The sequence below is a fragment of the Carcharodon carcharias genome, chromosome 9 (assembly GCF_017639515.1).
Source record: "Carcharodon carcharias isolate sCarCar2 chromosome 9, sCarCar2.pri, whole genome shotgun sequence".
Taxonomy (NCBI): Eukaryota; Metazoa; Chordata; class Chondrichthyes; order Lamniformes; family Lamnidae; genus Carcharodon; species Carcharodon carcharias.
In genome coordinates, this window is record NC_054475.1 from 70051755 (window position 1) to 70074525 (window position 22771).

Consider the following 22771-nt stretch of genomic DNA (forward strand, 5'->3'; position numbering starts at 1 on the left):
CCTTGAGAAGGTGGTGGTGAGCTGCTTTCATAAACCGCTGCAGTCTATGTGGTGTAGGTACACCCACAGTGCTGTTAGGGAGAGAGTTCCAGGATTTTGACCCAGCGACAGTGAAGGAATGGCAATATATTTCCAAGTCAGGATGGTGGATGGCTTGGAGGTGAACTTCCAGGTGATGGTATTTCCACCTATCTGCTGCCTCTGTCCTTCTAGATGGTAGTGGTCGTGGGTTTAGAAACCCACGCTTTCTGGGGGGCCTTGGTGAGTTCCTGCAGTGCATCTTGTAGATGGTACACACTGCTGCCACTGTGCATCGGTGTGGACAAAGTGAAAGTTTGTGGACGGAGTGCCAATCAAGTGGGCTGCTTTGCCCTGGATAGTGTCAAGCTTCTTGAGTGTTGTTGGAGCTGCACTCATCCAGGCAAGTGTGGAGTATTCCATCACAATTCTGACTTGTGCCTTGTAGATTATGGACAGGCTTTGGGGAGTCAGGAGGCGAGTTACACACCACAGGATTCCTAGCCTCTGACCTGCTCTTGTAGCCACAGTATTTATATGGCTAGTTCAGTTTCTGGTCAATGGTAACCCCCAGGATGTTGATGGTGGGGGATTCAGCAATGGTAATGCCATTGAATGTGAAGGAGCGATGATTAGATTCTCTCTTGTTGGAGATGGTCATTGCCTGACACTTGTGTGGCATGAATGTTATTTGCCACTTGTCAATGGGAAGCCTGGAAGTTGTCCAGATCTTGCTACATTTAGACATGGACCCCTTTAGTATCTGAGGAGTCAAGAATGGTGCTGAACATTGTGCAATCATCAGCGAACATCCCCACTTCTGACCTTATGATGAAAGAAAGATCATTAATGAAGCAGCTGAAGATGGTTGGGCCTAGGGCACTACCCTGAGGAACTCCTGCAATGGTGTCCTAGAGCTGAGACGACTGACCTCCAACAAACAGAACCATCTTCATTTGTGCTGAGTATGACTCCATCCAGCAGAGAGATTTTCCCCGATTCCCACTGACTCCAGTTTTGCTAGGGCTCCTTTACGCCACGCTCAGTCAAATGCAGCCTTGATGTCAAAGGCAGTCACACTCACCTCACCTCTGGAGTTCAGCTCTTTTGTCCTTTTTGAACCACAGCTGCAATGAGGTCAGAAGCTGAGTGGCCCTGGCAGAACCCAAACTAAAAATCAGTGAGGAGGTTATTGATAAGCAAGTGCTGCTTGATAGCATTGTTGATGACTCCTTCTATTACTTTACTGATGATCGAGAGTAGACTGATGGGGTGGTAATTGGCCTAGGTTAGATTTGACCTGCTTTTTGTGTACAGGACATACCTGGGCAATTTTCCACATAGCTGGGTAGATGCTAGCGTTATAGCTGTACTGGAACAGCTTGGCTAGGGGCGCAGCAAGTTCTGGAGCACAAGTCTTCCATACTATTGCTGGAATATTATCAGGGCCCTTGGCCTTTGCAGTATCCAGTGCCTTCAGCCATTTCTTGATGTCACGTGGAGTGAATTGAATTGGCTGAAGACTGGCATCTGTGATGCTGGGGACCTCTGGAGGAGGACGAGATGAATTGTCCACTTGGCAATTCTGGCTGAAGATTGTTGTGAATGCTTCAGCCTTATCTTTTGCATGGATGTGCTGGGCTCCTACATCATTGAGGATGGGGATATTTATGGAGCCTCCTCCTCCATTGAGCTGTTTAATTGTCCACCACAATTCATGACTGGATGTGGCAGGACTGCAGAGTTTAGATCTGATCCGCTGATTGTGGGATCGCTTAGCTCTATCACTTGCTGCTTATGCTGTTTGGCACACCAGTAGTCCTGTGCTGTAGCTTCACCAAGTTGACACCTCATTTTCAGGTATCCCTGGTGCTGCTCCTGGCATGCCCTCCTGCACTTTTCATTGAAACAGAGTTGATCCCCTGGCTTGGTGGTAATGATAGAATGGGGGATATGCTGGGCCATGAGGTTACAGATTGTAGTTAAGTACAATTCTGCTGCTGTTGATGGCCCACAGTGCCTCATGTTGCTCAGTCTTGAGTTGCTAGATCTGTTCAAAATCGCTCCCATTTAGCATGGTGGTGGTGCCACACAACACGATGGCGGGAATCCTCAATATGAAGGTGGGACTTGTCTCCACAAGGACTGTGTGGTGGTCACTCCTACTAATACTGTCATGGACAGATGCACCTGTGGCAGGCAGGTTGGTGAGGATGAGGTCAAGTGTGTTTTTCCCTCTAGCAGCTATGTCCTTTAGGACTCGGCCAGCTCGGTCAGTAGTGGTGCTACTGAGTCACTCTGGGTGATGGACATTGAAGTCCCCCATCCAGAGTACATTCTGCGCCCTTGCCACTCTCAGTGCTTCCTCCAAGTGGTGCTGAACATGGAGGAGCATTGATTCATCAGCTGAGGGGTGGGTGGTACATGGTAATCATCAGGAGGTTTCCTTGCCCGTTTTTGACTTAATGCTATGAGACTTCATGGGAACCAGAGTCGATGTTGAGGACTCCAAGGGCAACTCCCTCCTGACTGTATACCACTGTGCTGCCACCTCTGCTGTGTCTGTCCTGCCGATGCGACAGGACATACCCAGGATGATGATGGTGTCTGGAACATGATCTGTAGGTATGATTCCATGAGTACGACTATGTCAGGCTGTTGCTTGACTAGTCAGTGAGACAGCTTTCCCAATTTTGACACAAGCCCCCATATGTTAATAAAGGCGAATTTGCAGAGTCGACAGGGTTGAGTTTGTCGCTGTCGCTTCTGGTGCCTCATTCCTTTGAGACTTTTTAGCGGTTTGTGTGGCTTGCTAGGCCATTTAAGAGTCAACCACATTGTGGATCCGGAGTCACATGTAGGCCAGACTAGGTAAGGACGGCAGATTTCCTTCCCTAAAGGACATTAGTGAACTATTTAAGCGTTTAAGACAATTGACAAAAGTTTTGTGGTCATCATTAGACTTTTAATTCCAGATTTTTATTGAATTAATTTTTCACCATCTGCCATGGTGGGATTGGAACACAGGTCCCCAGAGCATTACCCTGGGTCTCTGGATTACTAGTCCAGTGAAAATACCATATGCGACCACCTCCCATCAAAATGTACAGAAAACAAAAAAGGTCATCTGACCTCACCACCCCCGCCCCCCCAAACCAAGTCCATCTTGTCAAGGTAAATTGTCCACATTCCAAAACAAAAACAGAATTACCTGGAAAAACTCAGCAGGTCTGGCAGCATCGGCGGAGAAGAAAAGAGTTGACGTTTCGAGTCCTCATGACCCTTCGACAGAACTTGAGTTCGAGTCCAGGAAAGAGCTGAAATATAAGCTGGTTTAAGGTGTGTGTGTGGGGGGCGGAGAGATAGAGAGACAGAGAGGTGGAGGGGGTTGGTGTGGTTGTAGCGACAAACAAGCAGTGATAGAAGCAGAATATCAAAAGATGTCAACAACAATAGTACAATAGAACACATAGGTGTTAAAGATAAAGTTGGTGATATTATCTAAACGAATGTGCTAATTAAGAATGGATGGTAGGGCACTCAAGGTATAGCTCTAGTGGGTTTTTTTTTTATTTTATATAATGGAAATAGGTGGGAAAAGGAAAATCTTTATCATTTATTGGGAAAAAAAAAGAGAAGGGGGAAACAGAAAGGGGGTGAGGATGGGGGAGGGGACTCACGACCTAAAGTTGTTGAATTCAATATTCAGTCCGGAAGGCTGTAAAGTCCCTAGTCGGAAGATGAGGTGTTGTTCCTCCAGTTTGCGTTGGGCTTCACTGGAACAATGCAGCAAGCCAAGGACAGACATGTGGGCAAGAGAGCAGGGTGGAGTGTTAAAATGGCAAGCGACAGGGAGGTTTGGGTCATTCTTGCGGACAGACCGCAGGTGTTCTGCAAAGCGGTCGCCCAGTTTACGTTTGGTCTCTCCAATGTTTCCCCCTTCTCTTTTTTTTTTCCCAATAAATTATAAAGATTTTCCTTTTCCCACCTATTTCCATTATATAAAATAAAAAAAAAACCCACTAGAGCTATACCTTGAGTGCCCTACCATCCATTCTTAATTAGCACATTCGTTTAGATAATATCACCAACTTTATCTTTAACACCTATGTGTTCTATTGTACTATTGTTGTTGACATCTTTTGATATTCTGCTTCTATCACTGCTTGTTTGTCGCTACAACCACACCAACCCCCTCCACCTCTCTGTCTCTCTATCTCTCCGCCCCCCACACACACACCTTAAACCAGCTTATATTTCAGCTCTTTCCTGGACTCGAACTCAAGTTCTGTCGAAGGGTCATGAGGACTCGAAACGTCAACTCTTTTCTTCTCCGCCGATGCTGCCAGACCTGCTGAGTTTTTCCAGGTAATTCTGTTTTTGTTTTGGATTTCCAGCATCCGCAGTTTTTTTGTTTTTATCTCTGTCCACATTCCACTCTGCTTTTAAAATGTCAAGTTTCTATTTTCTTCATAAGTTTACAGCCATATGACGAGTGTTTCTCTTCGTCGATAATTTAATTTCATAGTTCCCCTTTGTTTTTTTTTTAATTATCTCCTAATTTCTTCATTTTCTCTCATTTCTTGCACTCCCCACTGTCTCTGTTCTTAATATATTCCTCTTGCCTAACCCTTAACTGTTGCCACACGGCTTTATTCATCCACTAGTTTTTAGTTTGTTCTTTCCTTTTAGCGGAATGTATGTTTCCTGCTCTCTGTTGTTTTACATCATTGTTTTGTCAATATAGTTGCCCATTTCATTTCACCAACTTCTATTCTCAACCCCTCAAAGTCAACTTTTGCCCAATGTATTAACCTGTTTTTTTGTCATACTTATGTCTTTCTGTATCATCATCTTGAAGTTTTTAATATTATTTCCACTATTGCCTAGATTTTCCCCTACTTTTACTTCTCTTATTACTTCTGGTTCATTCCCCATTACTAGGTCTAATAGAGAATCTTTCCTTGTTGGGTTTTTTATATTGGGTTAGAAAGGAGTGCGATACACATCATAGGACCCATGGATAAAAACCAGGGGTCATGATCCCAGCGCCAATCATTTGGGATCAAAGCTCTGAGGTGGCAACTGAGCAAGAGACTCTGGCCGGGACGTGAATACTTTTTCCCAAATGGCTTGTTGATGGACAGCATTTCGCTGCCCTGATTTGTCATTCGTTCAGTGCCCTGATTGGCTCTGCAGTTCAGTTCTTCAATTGGCTAATCGGGAACTTCCTTGGATGTGCTCATCATGGAGGAGGTGTTTTAAATGTTTGCTGTGGCGAATGGCAGACAGTCCTGAGGCTCCAGGTCAGATGCACACATGAAACGATTGTGGACAAAACCGTTTATCCCCGCAAAACAATTCCGCCCCCCCCACATCCCCAACAACTACCTCCTCCCCCCCACATCCCCAACAACTGTGGCCGAGTAGTGGATAGTGTAGAGGATAGCCATAATCTCCAAAACGATATTGATGTAGGTGGAGTGCGTGGTAAAGTGGCAGATGGATTTTAACATAGAGAATTGTGAGGTCATACATTTAGGGAGGTCAGACAGTTACAGGGATAACACAATAAATGGGAATATACTAAGAGGGGTTGATGAAGTGAGAGATCTTGGCGTATGAGTACACAGGTCCCTGAAGGCAGTAGTTCAAGTAGACAAGGTTGTAAAGAAGGCATATGGAATACTCTCCTTCTTTGGCAGAGGTATAGAATATAAAAGTAAGGATAATAATGTTGGAATTGTATAAAACACTGGTGAGGCCACAACTGGAGTATTGTGTGCAGTTCTGGTCACCACATTACAGGAAGGAAGTAATAGATCTGGAGAGAGTGCAGAGGAGGTTTACAAGAATGTTGCCAGGGTTAGAAAAGTGTAGCTACGAGGAGAGATTGGATAGATTGAGGTTATTTTCCTTAGAACAAAGAAGGCTGAGAGGTGACTTGATTGAGGTGTACAAAATTATGAGGGGAATAGATAGATTGGACAGGGTAAAATTGTTTCCCTTGGTGGAGAATTCGAGAACCAGGGGACATAGATTCAAGAAAAGTGGCAGAAGGTGTAGGGGGGACATGAGGAAGAACTTTTTTACGTAGAGGGTAGTGGGTGTCTGGAATTCGCTGCCCAAGTTGGTGGTAGAGGCAGAAACTCTAAACTCTTTTAAAAAGTACCTGGATCTGCACCTTAAGTGCTGCAAGCTGCAGGGCTATGGCTGGGTGCAGGAAGCTGGGATTAGAAAGGGCACCTGGATATCCTTGGGCTGGCATGGACAAGATGGGCCAAGTGGCCTCCTTCTGTGCTGTAACTTTTCTATGGTTCTAACTACCCCCTCCTCCTCCCCTCGCACAATTCTGCCCCCCAAACAACAACCCCCACCTCCCACACTCCCAACAACCACCCCCTCCCCCCATGCCCCCAACAACTACCCCCTCTTCCCCCATGTCTCCAACAACTACACCCTCTCACCCCACGTCCCCAACAACTACCCCCTCTCACCCCACATCCCCAACTACCCCCTCTCACCCCACGTCCCCAACAACTACCCCCTCTCACCCCACGCCAACAATTACCTCCTCTCCCCCCCATGCCCCCAACAACCCCCTCTCCCCCCACCTATCCCCTCCCCGCCTCCACCTACCACCTCCCCCCCACCTACCCACTCCTCCCCACACCCCCACCTACCCCCTCCTCCCCACGCCCCCACCTACTTCCTCCTCCCCACCTTCCCCCTCCTCCCCACACCCCCCAACTACCCCCTCCTCCCCCCAGCCCCCCAACTACCCCCTCCTCCCCCAACTATCTACTCCTCCCCCTACCCCCCCAACTACCCCCTCCTCCCCCACCCCCCCAACTATCCACTCCTCCCCCCACCCCCCAACTACCCCCTCCTCCCCAACTACCCCCTCCACCGCCCCAACTACCCCTCCACCCTCCCAACTAACCCCTCTCCCCCACCGCCACCCCTCCGCACCACCCGCCTAACCCCTCCCCCCACGCCCCCAACTCCTGTCCTCCCTCCCACGCCGACCCCCCCCCACCCATCCACCTCACCCCTCCCCTCCAGCCCGCTCAACAACTACTCCCACCCCACCCCGCTCCCCTGCTCTCACTCCCGGTGGCACTTAGTTTCAACCATTAAAACGGGCTCACAGTGGGAAAGTTTTGAAGAACTGTTGTAGGAACTGCATTCCCTATCCCCTAAAGCTTTATCTACTTCTTCTGTCCAATTAATATGAGGGTAATTGAAATTCCTTGTGATTATTATTCTATAAATTTTACTCATTTTCTTAATTTGTCTGCATATTTCTTCCTCTATGATCCTTTCACTATTAGGATCACCTCTTTCCTTCTCTCACCCACTCTTTTCCTTTATCTTTTTCTTTCTCTCTCCCCTTTCTGTCTTCCCCCTCTGCTCTTGCTCTCTCTCCTCAGCCCTGGTGCAGCTGTCCGTCTGTTCTTTGGATCAGTCCCAGTCGAGTTGGTTTTGCGCTAATTTTATCCTCTGGTATTTCTTGCTGCTGCTGAGCCGAGGTCAGCACATCGCACTGGGCAGATCGGAGGCCACGGAGCGGAGCTGCGATGGAGCCGAAGCCGGAGGCAGACGGTGATTTGTCCCATAAGAAGCGGGCGGACAGTAAAAAGGGGAAGAAGCCGCTGTGTGTGGGGCCGCCTCGTCCAGCCCGGTCCCTCCTGTGTCTGAGTCTCCAAAACCCTATCCGTAAACTCTGCACCAGCGTGGTAGAGTGGAAGTATCCTTCAGAGAGAATGGGGAAGGGAGAGAGGGGGGGGAAGGAGACGGGGCAGAGAGAGGAGGGGGACGGGGAGGGGGGAGAGAGAAAGGGGGAGAGAGGGAGGGGGAGAGAGGGGAAGGGGGAGGGCGGAGAGAGAGCAGGGGGAGGGGGGAGAGAGAGGAGGGGGAGGGGGGGAGAGAGAGGAGGGGGGAGAGAGAGGAGGGGGAGAGAGAAGGAGGCTGAGGGGAGGGGGGAGAGGGGAGAGGGAGGAGGAGGGAAGGGGATGGGGAGAGGGAAGGAGGGGGAGAGAGGGGGACAGAGGGGGAGGGAGGGAGGGGGAGAGAGGGAGCGGGAGGGTGGGGGGAGAGAGGGAGCGGGAGGGTGGGGGGAGAGAGGGAGGGAGGGGTAGGGCAGAGGAAGGGAGAGGGGGAGTGAGGGGGAGGGGGGAGTGAGGGGGAGGGGGAGGGGGGAGTGAGGGGGAGAGGGAGGGGAGGGGGGAGTGAGGGGGGAGGGGGAGGGGGGAGTGAAGGGGAGGGGGAGAGGCGGAGAGAGGGGGACAGGATAGAGGGAGCGGGGATAGGGAGTGAGAGGGAGGGGGAGAGAGAGCAGGGAGAGAGGAAGGGGAGGGACAGAGGGAAGGAGAGAGGGAGGGGGAGAGAGGGAGGGTGAGGGGGAGAGGAAGGGGGAGTGAGGGAGGGGGCGGGGAGAGAGGGAGGGGGAGAGAGAGGGGAGGGGGAGAGAGTGGAAGGGGGAGGGCGGTGAGGGGGAGAGGTGAGGGGGAGAGAGGGGAAGGGGAGGGCGGAGAGAGGAGGGGGAGAGAGAGGAGGGGAGGGGGGAGAGAGAGGAGGGGGAGGGGGGAGAGAGAAGGAGTGTGAGGAGGAGAGAGCGGAGACGGAGGGGGAGAGGTGAAGGGGAGGGGTAAGAGAGAGAAGGGGGATAGAGAGGGGCGTAGAGAGAGGGGGAGGGGGGAGAGAGGGGAGGAGGGGAGAGAGGGGGAGGGGAGTAGGGGAGAGAGAGGGAGCGGAGGGTAGGGGGAGGGGGGAGAGAGGGGAAGGAGGGGAGAAGGAAGGGAGAGAGAGGGGGGAGGGGGAGGAGGGGAGTGAGGAGAGAGGGGGAGTGTGGAGAGAGAGGGGAATGGGGAGAGGGGAGTGTGTAGAGAGAGGGGTGGGGGAGAGAGAGAGAGGAGGGGGAGAGAAGGAGGGGAGAGAGAGAGAGGAGGGGGGAGAGAAGGAGGGGGGAGAGAAGGAGGGGGGAGAGAAGGAGGGGGAGAGAAGGAGGGGGAGAGAAGGAGGGGGGAGAGAGAGAGGAGGGGGAGGGGAGGGGGAGAGAGAGGAGGGGGAGGGGGAGAGAGAGGAGGGGGAGGGGAGGGGGAGAGAGAGGAGGGGGAGGGGGAGAGAGAGGAGGGGAGGGGGGAGAGAGAAGGAGGGGGAGGGGGGAGAGAGAAGGAGGGGGAGGGGGAGAGAGAAGGATGGGGAGCGAGAAGGATAGGGGAGGGGGGAGAGAGGGAGAGGAGGGGGAGGAGAGGGTGGGGGAGGTGAGGGGGTGGGGTGGAGAGGAGAAGGCGGAGGGGGCAGGGAGAAGGAGGAGGGAGGGGGGGGAGAGAAGGAGGGGGAGAGAGAGGAAGGGGGAGAGAGGGAGCGGGAGTGAAGGAGGGGACGGGGAGAGAGGGCCGGGGGAGGGAGGGGAGCGAGAGGGGGGAGGTGGAGAGGGAGGGGGAGGGCAGGGGAGGGGGAGGAGGGGAGAGAGGATGGGGAGGGGGGAGAGAGGGGGGAGAGGGAGAGGGAGGGGGAGGGGAGTGAGGGCGGGAGAGAGAGAGGGGGAGTGAAGGAGGGGTTGGTGACAGAGGGAGGGGGAGAAAGAGAGGGGGTGGGGGAGAGAGAGTGGGGAGAGGGTGGGGAGAGGGGAGAGAGAGAGAGTGTGGGGAGAGGGGAGAGAGAGAGAGAGTGTGGGGAGGGGGGAGAGGGAGAGAGTGTGGGGAGGGGGGAGAGGGGGGAGGGAGTTAGAGGAGGGGGAGGTGGAGGGGTAGAGAGAGAGGAGGGGATGGAGAGGAGTGGGAGGAGGGGAGGGAGAGGAGAGGGGAGGAGGGAGGGAGGGGGACAGAGGGGAGGGAGGGGGAGAGAGGGGGTGGCGGAGGCGGCAGAGAGGAGGAGGAGGGGGAGAGAGAGGGGGAGATGGAGGGGGCAGAGAGGGGGAGGGGATGGGGTAGAGAGAGAGGGGGAGAGAGGGAGAGAGGAAGGGGGACTGAGAGGGGGAGGGGAGAGAAAGAGGGGTGGGGGAGAGAGAAGGGAGAGAGAGAGAGGGGAGGGGGAGAGAGGGAGGGAGATAGAGGAAGGGGGAGTGAGGGAGGGGGCGGGGAGAGATGGAGGGGGAGAGAGGGAGGGGTAGAGAGAGGGATAGGGCAGAGAGGGGACGGGGAGGGGAAGAGAGAGAGGGGAGAGGGATGGGAGGGCGCGAGAGAGAGGGGAGGGGGAGAGAGAAGGGTGGGGGAGAGAGAGGGGAGAGAGAGGGGAGGGGGAGAGAGGGAGAGAGGGAGGGGGAGAGAGGAAGGGGAGGGAGGGGGAGAGAGGAAGGGGAGGGAGGAGGTGGGGGAGAGAGGGAGGGAGGGGGAGAGTGGGGGCGTGGGGGGAGAGGGGAGGGCAGAGAGAGAGGGGAGAGGGAGGGGAGGGAGGGGGGAGAGAGAGAGAGGGGGAGGGGAAGGAGAGGAGGAGGGGGAGGGGAAGGAGAGGGGGAGGGGGAAAGAGAGGAGGGGGAGGAGAGAGGGAAGGGAGGAGGAGGGAGGGGGAGGGGAGGAGAGAGGGAGGGGGAGGTGAGGGTGATGAGGGAGGGAGGTGAGGGAGGGGGAGAGAGGGGGAGGGGAGGGGGCAGAGAGGGGGAGGCAGAGGTGGCAGGGACAGGGAGGGGGAGAGGGGGGAGAGGGAGGGGGCAGAGAGGGGGAGGTGGAGATGGCAGGGACAGGAAGGGGGGGAGAGAGAGAGGGGGAGCGTGGGAGAGAGGGAGGGAGAGGGGAGAGAGGGAGGGGGAGGGGGGAGGGAGGGGAGAGGGAGAGGGAGAGAGGGGTGGGAGGGGGAGAAAGAGGTGGGAGGGGGGAGAGGGGAGGGGGAGCGATAGAGGAGCGGGTGGGGGAGGAGAGAAGGCGGGGAGGGGGAGAGGGAGAGAGAGGAGAGGGAGGACAGGGGGAGAGAGGAAGGGAGAGTGGAGCGGGGAGAGAGGGAGTGGGAGAGAGGGAGGGGGATGGGGAGAGAGAGAAGGGTGAGAGAGGGGAGGGGGAAGAGAGAGTGATAGGGTGGGGGGGGGAGAGGGGGAGAGAGAGAGGGGAGGGGGGAGAGGGAGGGGTAGGCTGGGAGAGAGAGGGGAGGGGGAGAGAGAGAGAGGGGAGGGGGAGAGAGAGAGAGAGGAGAGGGGGAGAGAAAAGGGAGAGCGGGGAGAGGGAGGGGGAGAGAGGGGGAGGTGGAGAGGAAGGGAGTGGGAGAGAAGGAGGGGGGAGAGAGAGAGGAGGGGGAGGGTGCGGGGGAGGAGAAAGAAGGGGGACGGGGAGGAGAGAAGGAGGGGAGGAGGAGGGAGGGGGAGGGGAGTAGAGCGGGAGGGGGAGGGGGAGCGAGGAAAGGGGAGTGAGGGAGGGGGCGGGGAGAGAGGGGGGGAGAGAGGAAGGGGGAGGGAGGGTGGTTGAGAGAGTGAGGGGGGAGTGGGAGAGAGAGGGGAGGGGGAGAGGGAGAGGGGGAGAGGGACGGGGAGAGAGGAGGGGGAGGGGGAGAGAGAGAGGAGGGGGAGGGGTGAGAGAGAGGAGGGGGAGGGGTAGAGAGAGGAGGGGGAGTGGGAGAGAAGAGGGGGGAGAGAAGGGGGGAGGGGGAGAGAGCGGAGGGGGAGGAGAGAGGGAGGGGAGGAGGGAGGGGGAGGGGAGGAGAGAGGGAGCGCGAGGCGAGGGGGAGGAGAGAGGGAGGGGAGGGGGAGGGAGGGGGCAGAGAGGGGGAGGTGCAGGGGTCCAGGGAGGGGGAGAGGGGAGAGGGAGAGGGGGAGTGAGGGATAGAGGGAAGGGGAGAGGAGAGAGGGAGGGGGAGGGGAGAGAGAGGGTGGAGAGGGGAGAGAGACAGGAGGGGAGAGTGAGGGAGGGGGGAGGAGGGAGGGAGAGAGCGGGAGGAGGGCAGAGAGGGGAAGGAGGGGAGGGAGAGGGGAAGGAGGGGAGAGAGAGGGAAGGCGAGGGAGAGGGGAAGGGGGAAAGAGGGAGGGGAAGGGGAGAAGGGGGGAGAGAGGGGTAGAGGGAGGGAGTGGGAGAGGAGGGGGAGAGAGAGAGGAGGGGGAGGGGTAGGAGAGAGGAGGGAGAGGGGGAGGAGAGAAGGAGAGGAGGGAGGGGAGGGGAGGAGTGAGGGATGGGGAGGGGGAGAGAGGAAGGGAGAGTGAGGGAGGGGGAGGTGGAGAGGGGGAGGGGGGGTAGCGAGCGGGAAGGGGGCAGAGAGGGGGAGAGAGAGGGAGAGAGAGGGGGAGGCGGAGGGGCAGAGAGGGGGAGGCGGAGGGGCAGAGAGGGGAGGGGGTGGGGAGGGAGGGGGAGGGTGAGAGAGAGAGAGAGGGGAGAGATGAATGGGGAGTGAGGGAGGAGGTGGGGAGAGGGGGAGAGAGGGAGGGGGAGGGGGAGAGGAAGGGGAGTGAGGGAGGATGCGGGGAGAGAGGGAGGGGGAGAGAGAGGGGGGGGAGGGGGAGAGAGGGAGGGGAGGGCAGAGAGAGAGGGGATGGGGAGTGGGAGAGAGGGGAGGGGGAGGGCGGGAGAGAGAGAGCAGGGGGAGGGCGGGAGAGAGAGGGGAGGGGGAGAGAGAGAGGGGAGGGAGGGGGAGAAGAGAGGGAAGATGGAGGGAAGGGAGGGAGGGGAGAGATGGGGAGGCAGACGGGGCAGAGAGGGGGAGGGGGAAGGGGCAGAGAGGGAGAGGGAGAGGGGGAGGGGGAGGGAGGGGGCGGTGGAGGGGGCAGAGATGGGGACGGGGAGGGAGTAGAGAGAGAGAGAGAGGGGGTGAGAGGGAGGGGGAGGGGGAGGAGAGAGAGAGAGAGAGGGGAGGGGGAGGGGGAGAGAGAGGGAATGGGGAGAGGTTAGGGGAGGGCGGGAGAGAGAGGGGAGGGTGGAGAGAGAGGGGAGAGGGAGGGGACGGGGAGAGAGAGGAGGGTGAGGGGAGAGAAGGAGGGGGAGGGGGTGAGAGAGAGGAGGAGGCGGGGAGGAGAGAAGGAGGGGGAAGGGGGAAAGAGAGAGGAGGGGAGGAGAGAGGGAGGGGAGGAGAGGGGGAGGGAGAGGTGTGGGGGAGTAGGGAGGGAGGGAGGGGGAGAGAGGGGGAGGGGTAGAGATGGGGAAGCAGAGGGGAGAGGGGGAGGGGAGGGGGTGGGGGAGAGGGGGAGGGTGAGAAGGGGAGGGGATGGATGGAGGGGTAGGGGAAGGAAGAGAGGGAGGAGGGGGAGGGGAGGAGAGGGGGAGGAGGGAGGGAGTCGAGGGAGGGGGCAGAGAGGGGAAGGTGGAGGGGGCAGAGAGGGGGAGGGGGCGGGGGGAGAGGGGGGAGGGAGAGAGAGAGGGAGAGAGAGGAGGAGAGAGGGAGGGGGAGAGAGGAAGGGGGAATGAGGGAGGGGACGGGGAGAGAGGGAGGGGGAGAGGGAGGGAGGTGGAGAGAGCGGGAAGGGGGGCAGAGAGGGGGAGGGAGAGGGAGGGAGGGGAGGGGGAGAGAGCGGAGGGGGAGAGGGAGGGGAGGAAGGGCGAGATAGGGGAGGGGGAGAGAGGGGAGGGGAGAGAGAGTGAGGGGCGAGAGGAAGGGAGGGGAGAGAAGGGGGAGAAGGGAGGAGGGGGGAGAGAGAGGAGGGGGAGGGGAGGATAGAAGGGGGAGTGGGGAGAGAGAGGGAGAAGAGAGAGGGGAGGGGGAGAGGTTTGTGGAGGGTGGGAGAGAGAGGGGGGAGGGGGAGGGGGAGAGAGAGAGTGGAGGGGGAGGGCGGGAGAGAGAGGGGAGGGGGAGTGGGAGAGAGAGGGGGGAGGGGGCAGGGGGAGGGGAAGAGAGAGGGAGGGGGAGGAGGGAGGGGAAGGGAGGGGCAGGGGTGGGGGAGGGAGGGGGAGAGAGTGGGGGAGGTGGTGGGGGGAGAGAGGGGGACGGGGGAGAGAGGGGAGTGGGGGAGAGTGGGGGACGGGGGAGAGAGGGGAGGGGGAGAGAGAGAGGGGAGGGGGAGGGGGAGAGAGAGAGGGGAGGGGGGAGAGGGAGGGGGAGGGCGGGAGAGGAAGGGAGGGGGAGAGAAGGAGGGGGCGAGAGAGAGGAGGGGGGAGGAGAGAAGGAGGGGGAGGGGAGAGAGAGGGAGGGGGAGGAGAGGGGGAGGCAGACGGGGCAGAGAGAGGGAGAGGGAGAGGGGGAGGGGGGAGGTGTAGGGAGGGGGAGGCGGAGGGGACAGAGATGGGGACGGGGAGGGGGGAGGGCAGGGAGGGGTGGGGGGAGAGAGGGGTAGGGGGAGGGGGGAGGGCAGGGAGAGAGAGGGGTGGGGAGGGCGGGAGAGAGAGGGGGGAGGGTGGAGAGGGTGGGGGGAGGACAGAGAGTGAGGGGAGGGGGAGGGCAGGAGAGAGAGGGAAAGTGGAGGGGGAGAGAGAGTGGAGGGGGAGAGAGAGAGGGGAGAGGTGACGGGGAGGGGGAGAGAGGGGGAGGGGGAGAGGAAGGGAGGGGAGAGATGGAGGGGGAGGGGGAGGGGGAGGTGAGAGGGAGGGGAGGGGAGAGAGGAGGAGGGGAGAGAGAAAGGGGAAGGGGGGAGAGATGGGGTGAGGGGGAGAGGGGATGGGGGGGAGAGAGAGGGGGAGGAGGAGAGAGGGAGAGGGAGGTGGAGGTGGAGAGGGAGGGGGGCAGGGGAGAGGGAGGGGGAGCGGGAGAGGGGAGAGAGGGAGGGTAAGGGGAGAGAGAGGGAGGGGAGGGGGAGAGAGAGGGAGGGGAGGGGGAGAGAGAGGGGCAGGAGGGGAAGAGAGGAAGGGAAGGGGAGAGGGAGGGCGATGGGGAGCATCAGAGGGGGAGGGAGGGGAGAGTGAGGGGGAGGTGGAGGGGGAGAGGGGGAGAGAGAGCGGTGTAGGTGGAGAGGGAGGGGGAGAGGATGGGGGAGAGAGATGGGGGAGAGAAGGGGAGAGACGAGGGGGAGGGGGGAGAGAAATGGAGGCTGGAGAGACAGAGGGGAGGGTGGGGAGAGCGCGGAGGGTGAGATGAGGGGGTGGGGTGGAGGTGAGGGGGGAGGGTTGGAGGGGAGAAGGGTGGGGGAGAGGGATGGGGGAGAGGAGGGGAAGCGGGTAGGACGGTGAAGGGGAAAATGAGGGGGAAGCAGGAGGAGGGGAAAGGAGAGGAGGGGAAAGGAGAGGGATGGGGAGAGGGGAGGAGGGGGAAGGGGAGAGTGGAGGAGGGGAGAGGGGAGCATATGGATGGGGAGAGGGGAGGAGGTGTATGGGGAGAAGGGAAGAGGGGGATGGGGAGGGGGAGGAAGGGAGAGGGGAGGGGGAGAGGAGGAGGGGGATGGGGAGAAGGGGAGGAGGGGGATGGGGAGATGGTGAGGTGGATGAGGGGGCAAGGGGAGTGGGAGATGAGGGGGAGGAGCGGAGAGGGAGATGAGGTGGGGGGAGGATTGCAAGGGAGATAGGAGGGGGAGAGGCAAGTGGGGAGAGGAGGGAAGGGGGAAAGGGGGAAGGGAAGTGGGGAGAGGGGAAGGGTGGTGGGAGAGGAGGGTGAGGGGCGGAGGGGGAAATGAGGGGGAGATGAGGGGGCGGGGTGGAGGTGAAGGGGGAAGGTTGGAGGGGAGAAGGGAGGGGGAGAGGGATAGGGGAGGTGAAGGGGAAAATGAGGGGGAAGCGGGAGAGGGAGATGAGAGGTCAGAGGGGAGGAGGTCAGAGGGGAGAGGGGAGGAGGGAAGGGGAGGAGGGGAGTGAGGGGGATGGGGAGAGGGGAGGTTGGGAATGAGGAGAGGGGAGGAGGGGAATGGGGAGAGGGGAGGAGGGGGATGGGGAGAGGGGAGGAGGGGAGGTAGTTGATGGGAGAGGGGAGGGGGGATGAGGAGAGGGAGGAGTGGAGAGGGGAGGAGGGGGATGGGGAGAGGGGAGGAGGGGGGTGGGGAGAAGGGAGGAGGGGAGAAGGGGAGGAGGGGCGGAGGGGGATGGGGAGAGGGGCGGAGGGGGATGGGGGCTAGGTGATGCGGAGAGGAGGGGGATGGGGAGCGGGGAGGAGTGGAATGGGGACGTGAGAGGGGAGGAGGGGGATGGGAGGGGGTGAGGTGGTGGATGGGGGGTAGGGGTTGGGGGGATGGGGAGAGGGGAGGGGGGGAGCGGGAAGGAGGGGGATGGGGAGCGGGGAGGAGAGGAGGAGGGGGAGTGGGGAGGAGAGGGATGGGGAGGGGGGAGGAGCAGGAGGGGAGGGGAGGGAGAATGAGGGTGAGAGGAGGAGGGGGAGCGGGAGGGGAGGAGTAGAAGAGGAGGAGGGAAGGGGGAGTGGAGGAGGGGGAGTGGGAGAGGAGGAGGAATGGCAAGGGGAGAAGAGGAGGAGGAGGGGAGGGGAGAGGAGGAGAGAGGAGGAGGGGGAGAGGAGGAGAGGAGGGAGGAGGAGGGGAGGGGAGAGGAGGAGGAGGTAGAAGGGCAAGGGGAGAGTATGAGGAGGGGGAGGGTGAGGGGAGAGGATAAGGAGGAGGAGGGCAAGGGATGAGAGGGAGAGGAGGAGGGTGAGTGGGAGAGGAGGAGGAGGAAGGGCAAGGGGAGAGGATGAGGAGGAGGGGGAGGGGAGGGGAGAGGAGGAGTGTAGGGGAGGGGAAGAGGAGGAGTGTAGAGGAGGGGGAGAGGAGGAGAGTAGGGAGGGGGAGAAGAGGGGGAGAGGAGGAGGATAGGGGAGGGGGAGCGGAGGGGGAAGGGAGGGGGAGTGGAGGGGGAAGGGAGGGGGAGAGGGAGAGGAGGAGGGTAGGGGAGGGGGAGGGGAAGATGAGGGGGAGGGGAAGCAGGAGGGGGAGATGGGGGGTAGGGGGAAGGGGAAATGGAGGGAGGGAGGAGGGGAGGAGGAGAGGAGGAGGTGGAAGGGCAAAGGGAGAGGATGAGGTGGGGAGGACAAGGGGAGAGGGTGAGGAGGGGAGGGTAAGGGGAGAGGATGAGGAGGAGGAGGTGGGCGATGGGAGTGGAGGAGGTGGGTGGGGGAAGAGGGGAAGGGGGAAGAGGAGGGCGAGGAGGAGGAAGGGAGGGTGAGGGGGGAAGAGGAGGGTGAGGAGGAAGAGGAGGGCGAGGGGCTAGAGGAGGGTGAGGAGGCAGGGGGAGGGGGGGAAGAGGTGGGTAAAGAAGAGGGCAGCGGGGAAGAAGAGGCCGGGAAGGAGAGGGGAGGGAGGAGAGGATGGGAGAGGAGGGGAGGGGGAAGCGGAGGGGAGGGGGAAGCGGAGGGGAGGGGGCAGAGGAGGGGAGGTGGGACAGGAGAGGAGGTGGAATAGGGGAGGGGGAAGAAGAGGCAAGGGAAGGGTGGAGGGGGAGGAAAGGAGGGATGAGAGGGAAGGGGGAGGTGGGGGAGGGGAAGGGTGGAAGAGGAGGGGGGGTGGAGGGAATGGGAGGGGAAGGAGGGGGGTGTTGGGGGAGGAGGGGAGCTGTGGGGAAAGGGGAGGCGGGAGAGGGGGCGAGAAGTTGGGAGGGGAAAGAGGAAGGGGCAAGAGGAGGTGGGAGGGGGACGAGGAGTGGGGAGGGGGAAGAGGAGGGGGTAGAGGAGGGGGAGGTGCAGGCCGGAAAGGGATAAGGAGGTGGGAAGATGCAGGGGGTGGGGCAAGAGGAGGGGGAGCAGGAGGGGCAAGAGGAAGGGCAAGGAAAGAGGAGGGGGATGGGCAGAGCAGGGCGAAGAGTAGGGGGGGGAAGAGGTGGGGAAAGGGGCAGAGGTGGGGGAAGAGGAGGGCCTGGGGGAAGAGGTTGGGGGAGAGGAGGGTGAGGAAGGGGAAGGGGAGTGGGATGGCGAAGAGGCGGGGGGAAGAGGGGAAAGTGAGAGAGAAGTGGGAAAGAGAGGGGAGGGGGAAGGGGGAGAAGAGAGGGGAAGGGGAGATGGGGAGAGCGAGAGAGAGAGAGAGAGAGAGATGAAGAGTGAAGGGAGAGAGAGATGGATGGGGAGAGAGAAGGGAATGGGAGATGGGGAAATAAGGGAGGAGAGAGAGAGAGGATGAGTTCTCAGAGAGAGTTTGGGAAGAAAAGCTGATGGGGAGGGGGTTGATTGGTGGGAGAATGGGAGGCTTGATAGGAGAGAGGGAGTAAGGGTGAGAGAAGGGGTAGTCAGAGAGGGGGTGTGGGAGAGAAGTGAAGGGGGTGAGAGTGTGGGTGGGGGAGAGGCTGGGTAGAGAAGGGACTGCAGAGAAGGGAGGGGAGGGGGAGGGGGAGGGGGAAGGCAGGGAAGAGAGAAAGGCAGTGGAGAGGTGAGGGAGAGTGGGGGAGGGGTGAGAGAGGCAGGGGAAGGAGGCAGATGAAGGAGAAGAAAGAGGCAGGGGAAGAGAAAATGAAGAAGAGAATGGGGGAGGGGTGAGAAAGCCAGGGCAAGGAGGCAGATGGAGGAGAAGAAAGAGAAGGAGGGAGAAGAGAAAGTGAAGGAGAGAGCGCGAGAGAAGGGGGAGAGAGCAAAGGGGAGAGAGAAGAGGAAGAGAGAGAGCGGAGAGAGGGAGTAAGGGGGCAGAGCGAGAGGGAGGTGGGGGAGGGAGGAGGGGAGGGAAGCGGGATAAAGTGGAAGGGGATTTGAGGTAGAGAAGGGAATGAGATGGGGGTGAGGTGGAAACAGGAAAGTGGGAGAAAGGAAGATTGGGAGATGGACAGCAAGTGGAAGGAGAGAGAAACAGAAGATGCCTGAACGAGATTGCAGAATGTTAAGAGAAACTCACAGTCTCTTTAAATCTCACTGTGCTGAGACAGGAGCCTGGAGCAGAACCTGATCCTGTTTAAAAATTAATTTTTTTTTTAAGGTAAGGGGCAGGAGGTTTAGAGGGAGTGTGAGGAAGAATTCTTTCACCCAGAGGGTGGTGTGAATCAGGAACTCACTGTCTGAAAGGGTGGTAGAGGCAGATACCCTCATTAACATTTAAGAAGTATTTGGATGTGCACTTGCAATGTACAAGGCTATGGGCCTGGTGCTGGAAAATGCAATTAGAATAGTTAGGTACTTGTTTGACCGGCTCAGACTCGAATGGCCAAAGGGCTTTTTTCTGTGCTGTAGACCTCTATGACTCTATGAGACAGATGACAAGCAGACACAAGAGTCAGGAGGAGGGCGAGAGTCAGCATAACTGGCACAATGTGTGTATGTAAAGATTAACAGAGACATGGCAAGAGAGGGAGGAAGATGCATGTTAGAGAGAAACAGGCCAAAAGAAACAAATGGGGAGACAGGAATAGTGTTGATGAGTATGGTTCATGAGTATGGTGAGTATACCATTCGACACATCTTGTGCAGCTGTCCCTGTTCTCAGTCCATATTAGGTGTGTCAGTGGTCAGGGCTTGCGCTGAGCTCACACTCCTATATTAAAGGGAATCACTACCCTCTCTGTGGCTTCAGCACAGCTCAGTAAACTGCTGAAACAAAAACAGAATTACCTGGAAAAACTCAGCAGGTCTGGCAGCATCGGCGGAGAAGATTTTTCTTCTCCGCCGATGCTGCCAGACCTGCTGAGTTTTCCAGGTAATTCTGTTTTTGTTTTGGATTTCCAGCATCCGCAGTTTTTTTGTTTTTATCTCAGTAAACTGCTGCTCTGTAATGATAGGGACTTGCCCCATTTAATGTAAGCACAGACAAATTACCGATCTTCAGACCTTCTTGGACTTTAAGGCAATGCAGAAGGAGCTTTACTCTTGAAGTGTTTGATGGGATAATGTAGAGGGAGCTTTATTCTGTATTTAACCTTTGCTCTACCTGCCCTGGGAGTGTTTGGTGGGGTCCATGGAGAGGGAGCTTTCTTAGGCAGTCCCTTAAGATTGATGATAAATTGCTTTTACTCCGGTTCTGGGATGGCTGATAAGTCCAATGTGCAATAGACAGACTCTGCTGCATGTGGGGCAGGGGATGCTTGAAGGGTCAAGTTGATGTGTTGTTTGGAGATTTGTACTCCAATACCTTGACTTTGCCTATGCAAATAGAGAACTTGGAAGAAAATTCTTTATCAAGAGAGTGGTGAGAATGTGGAATTTGCAGCTTACAGGGAGTGATTGAAGTGAATAGTGTCAATACATTTAAGGGAAGACTAGATAACAGATGAGGGAGATAAGAATAGAAGAATATGTTGATGGAGTTAAATGAATAGGGTGAGAGGAGGCTCGTGTGGCACATAATTGTTGAGTCTTCCCAGCCTTCCACTATTGGATGATTCTAGACTATTTCATGCTTTTTAATGTGATTAATCCTTCATTATCTTTTATCTCCACATGGATTCTACCTCTCTCTTACTGATAGCTGTGACAAAAATAAAAATACCTGGAAAATCTCAGCAGGTCTGACAGCATCTGCGGAGAGGAACACAGTTAATGTTTCGAGTCTTCAACAGAACTAAGGAAAAATAGAAAAGAGGTGAAATATAAGCTGGTTTAAGGGTGGGGGGTGGTGGGGTGGGACAAGTAGAGCTGGATAGAGGGCCAGTGATAGGTGGAGATAGCCAAAAGATGTCATAGACAAAAGGACAAAGAGGTGTTGAAGGTGGTGATATTATCTAAGCAATGTGCTAATAGGTGACATTAAGGGTAGAAAGCAGGACGAGTGAGGTACAGATAGCCCTAGTGGAGGTGGGGTGGGGGGAAGGGATCGAAATAGACTGAAAGGTAGAGATAAAACAATGGATGGAAATACATATCTGAGAATCCACTCTGGGCAATTGACTTTTAGATGTGTTAGCTCTGTCCTGTTTGTCATGACCACTCACATTATCAGTAGCCAGCTCGTGATCGATTGCATTCTGTTCCTCAGGACAATCATCATAAAATATAGGAGCATTTGAGGTCCAAGGAGCCTCGGTTACTTTGATCAGCTCACCAGAGTCTGAGAATTTGTCATTAATTCCAATCAATCATTAAAAACATCATTAAAAAGCTTGATTGCCATGTTTGATAAGTATAAACTTACCATTATGACCAGTACCTTATTAGGACCTTTCATTCCCAATGACCCTCTTCTTTGTAATACACCCAATCTCCTGAATTAAATTCTGTCTCAGTTAGTCTTACATGATGCCTCCAAGCTCTCTGAATTTTCTCTGAGGCCTCAGCCTTGATGAAAGCCAGTGTGCAAATTATTCAAATGTGCAGAAAAAATTAGAACTAATTGTAATGCCTTCTAGAGCAGGAGGACTATCACACAGCACAGAAAGCAGTTTGGAATTTCACTCATTGACTAATCGATGGGGGCTTTATCTCCTATCTAATTGGAGTGGATTCTTTACACCGATCACCCATGCCAGGCCAATTGTCTTGCAGTCTGGTTGATCAGCTAAAATTTTATTTAGCATTTCATTGATAATCTAATGATTTCTTTCACTGAGCCCATTGCTGAAAGGACTTCCAGCTGATGTTTTCATAGCCATGATGTTCATGTTTTCACACATTTCTCTGAACTCATCATTGGATTATAGTTTTCTGTCTGAAAAGTATTTTCTGAGTCTCCATCCTTCATTTTTATGCAGTGATCCCCTGCTGCCATGTTGTATTCCAGGTGAAGGTGGTGGAGTCAAACTTTACTCATTTTTATAAACATTTATTTACAGAGATACATTTACAAACAGGCACCTATTCACCCATAAACCACAGTTCGTTCTTATTTATATATAAAGTGAATCCCCAGTTCTTCACAACAACAGGTGGTGGGCATTATCTCCAGCATAATTCACCTGTTTTCGTATAAAACTGAGTTTTAAAAATTAAAGGTTTAACTGTAGAAAATGAGGGTATCTGGCTGAGAAACTGGTAAAAGCAATCCTGTGGTAAATGCAATTCAAATAGGCTTGAAGTTTATGAGACTTGTAAAGTTGGGGCCATGTTGATTTAAGAAGTTAACAGCTAGAGTCGCAAGATCATAAACAACTGCTTACTTAGCTAAAGAACTGGAGACGTGATGCTTGTAGTTATTCCAGTAAAGGATACGTTATTTATGTGGTTTCCCAGAATGAAGGAAAGCTTTGGAATTAAAAGATAGTTAATTTACATTCCTACCTGGGAACAGGTTGTGTATGTCAAATTGCCATGCGTGGAGCTTTGTGAGATTCTTTGTTTTTGAGTTTATCTCTGTGAATTCAGATAGGATATAGTCAGCAGGTAAGACTGGTTAATGTTTGGAAAATCAACTAAGAGAATTTGTCAGCTTTGGGTCTTATATAGTTTGCAGCTCCTTGGAAGTTGAGAGATAAGCCAGGCATACATCTGAAGTAGAGTAAATACTAGATCTGTCATCCATAATGTAGCATGCGAGTGGGAGCAAGTCAGTCAGCATAAGCCAAAGTTGGAAAGGGGAATAACGACTGGAATATTTGTTTAGTTGGAAGCTAAAGGAAGGAATCTATAGTAATCCTCTCAGTGAAAGGCTGTTAACCTTGTTGCAGTTGGAGTTCTGGAAGTAATCAGCTTGGTTGCAGTTTGAAACCATAGCAGTGGGCGATTAGAAACGAAGGGTGATTTCTGATGTTTGAAGCCACTGTGTAGGAGCCTCAGGGAAACCTGTGCTTGAGCTGTGGAATCCAGAGTCATGAGGTTAGTAAAGAAATTGGGGGGTCGCTTAGCCAAAAGCTAAAGGAAGAACCTCCATGAAATCTTGTACCTTGGCAAATAGTTAAAACGCTGAAGAGAAATCTGAGTGAATTCCAGAAAGCAGGAAAAGTGAATAAACCTTCAAGTTTTTGTAAAATAAAGAAACTTTGCAGGAGTAAAAAATAGGACTGAGTTTATAGCATAATTGTTTATAAGCTATAGTTAAAAGTTAATTGTACTTCAATTCTTTTTGATGGACAATAAAGCTTGCTTTTGTTAAAAGTGTGAAATCTTGTGGTGTAGCTAGTTCAGTTGGTTAATTGCTGATTGTTTGGATTTC

General features: G+C 55.9%; 1 protein-coding gene across 1 annotated transcript in view; it reads left to right on the top strand.

The window, feature by feature from the left end:
* The first annotated feature begins 7598 nt into the window (after positions 1 to 7598).
* Positions 7599 to 22771, top strand: part of LOC121282430 (voltage-dependent L-type calcium channel subunit alpha-1S-like) — a 746261-nt gene continuing 731088 nt past the window's right edge. The window contains exon 1 of the mRNA XM_041196142.1: positions 7599 to 7768. Within this exon, the coding sequence (XP_041052076.1) occupies positions 7599 to 7768 (170 nt within the window). The remainder of the gene's footprint in view (positions 7769 to 22771) is intronic.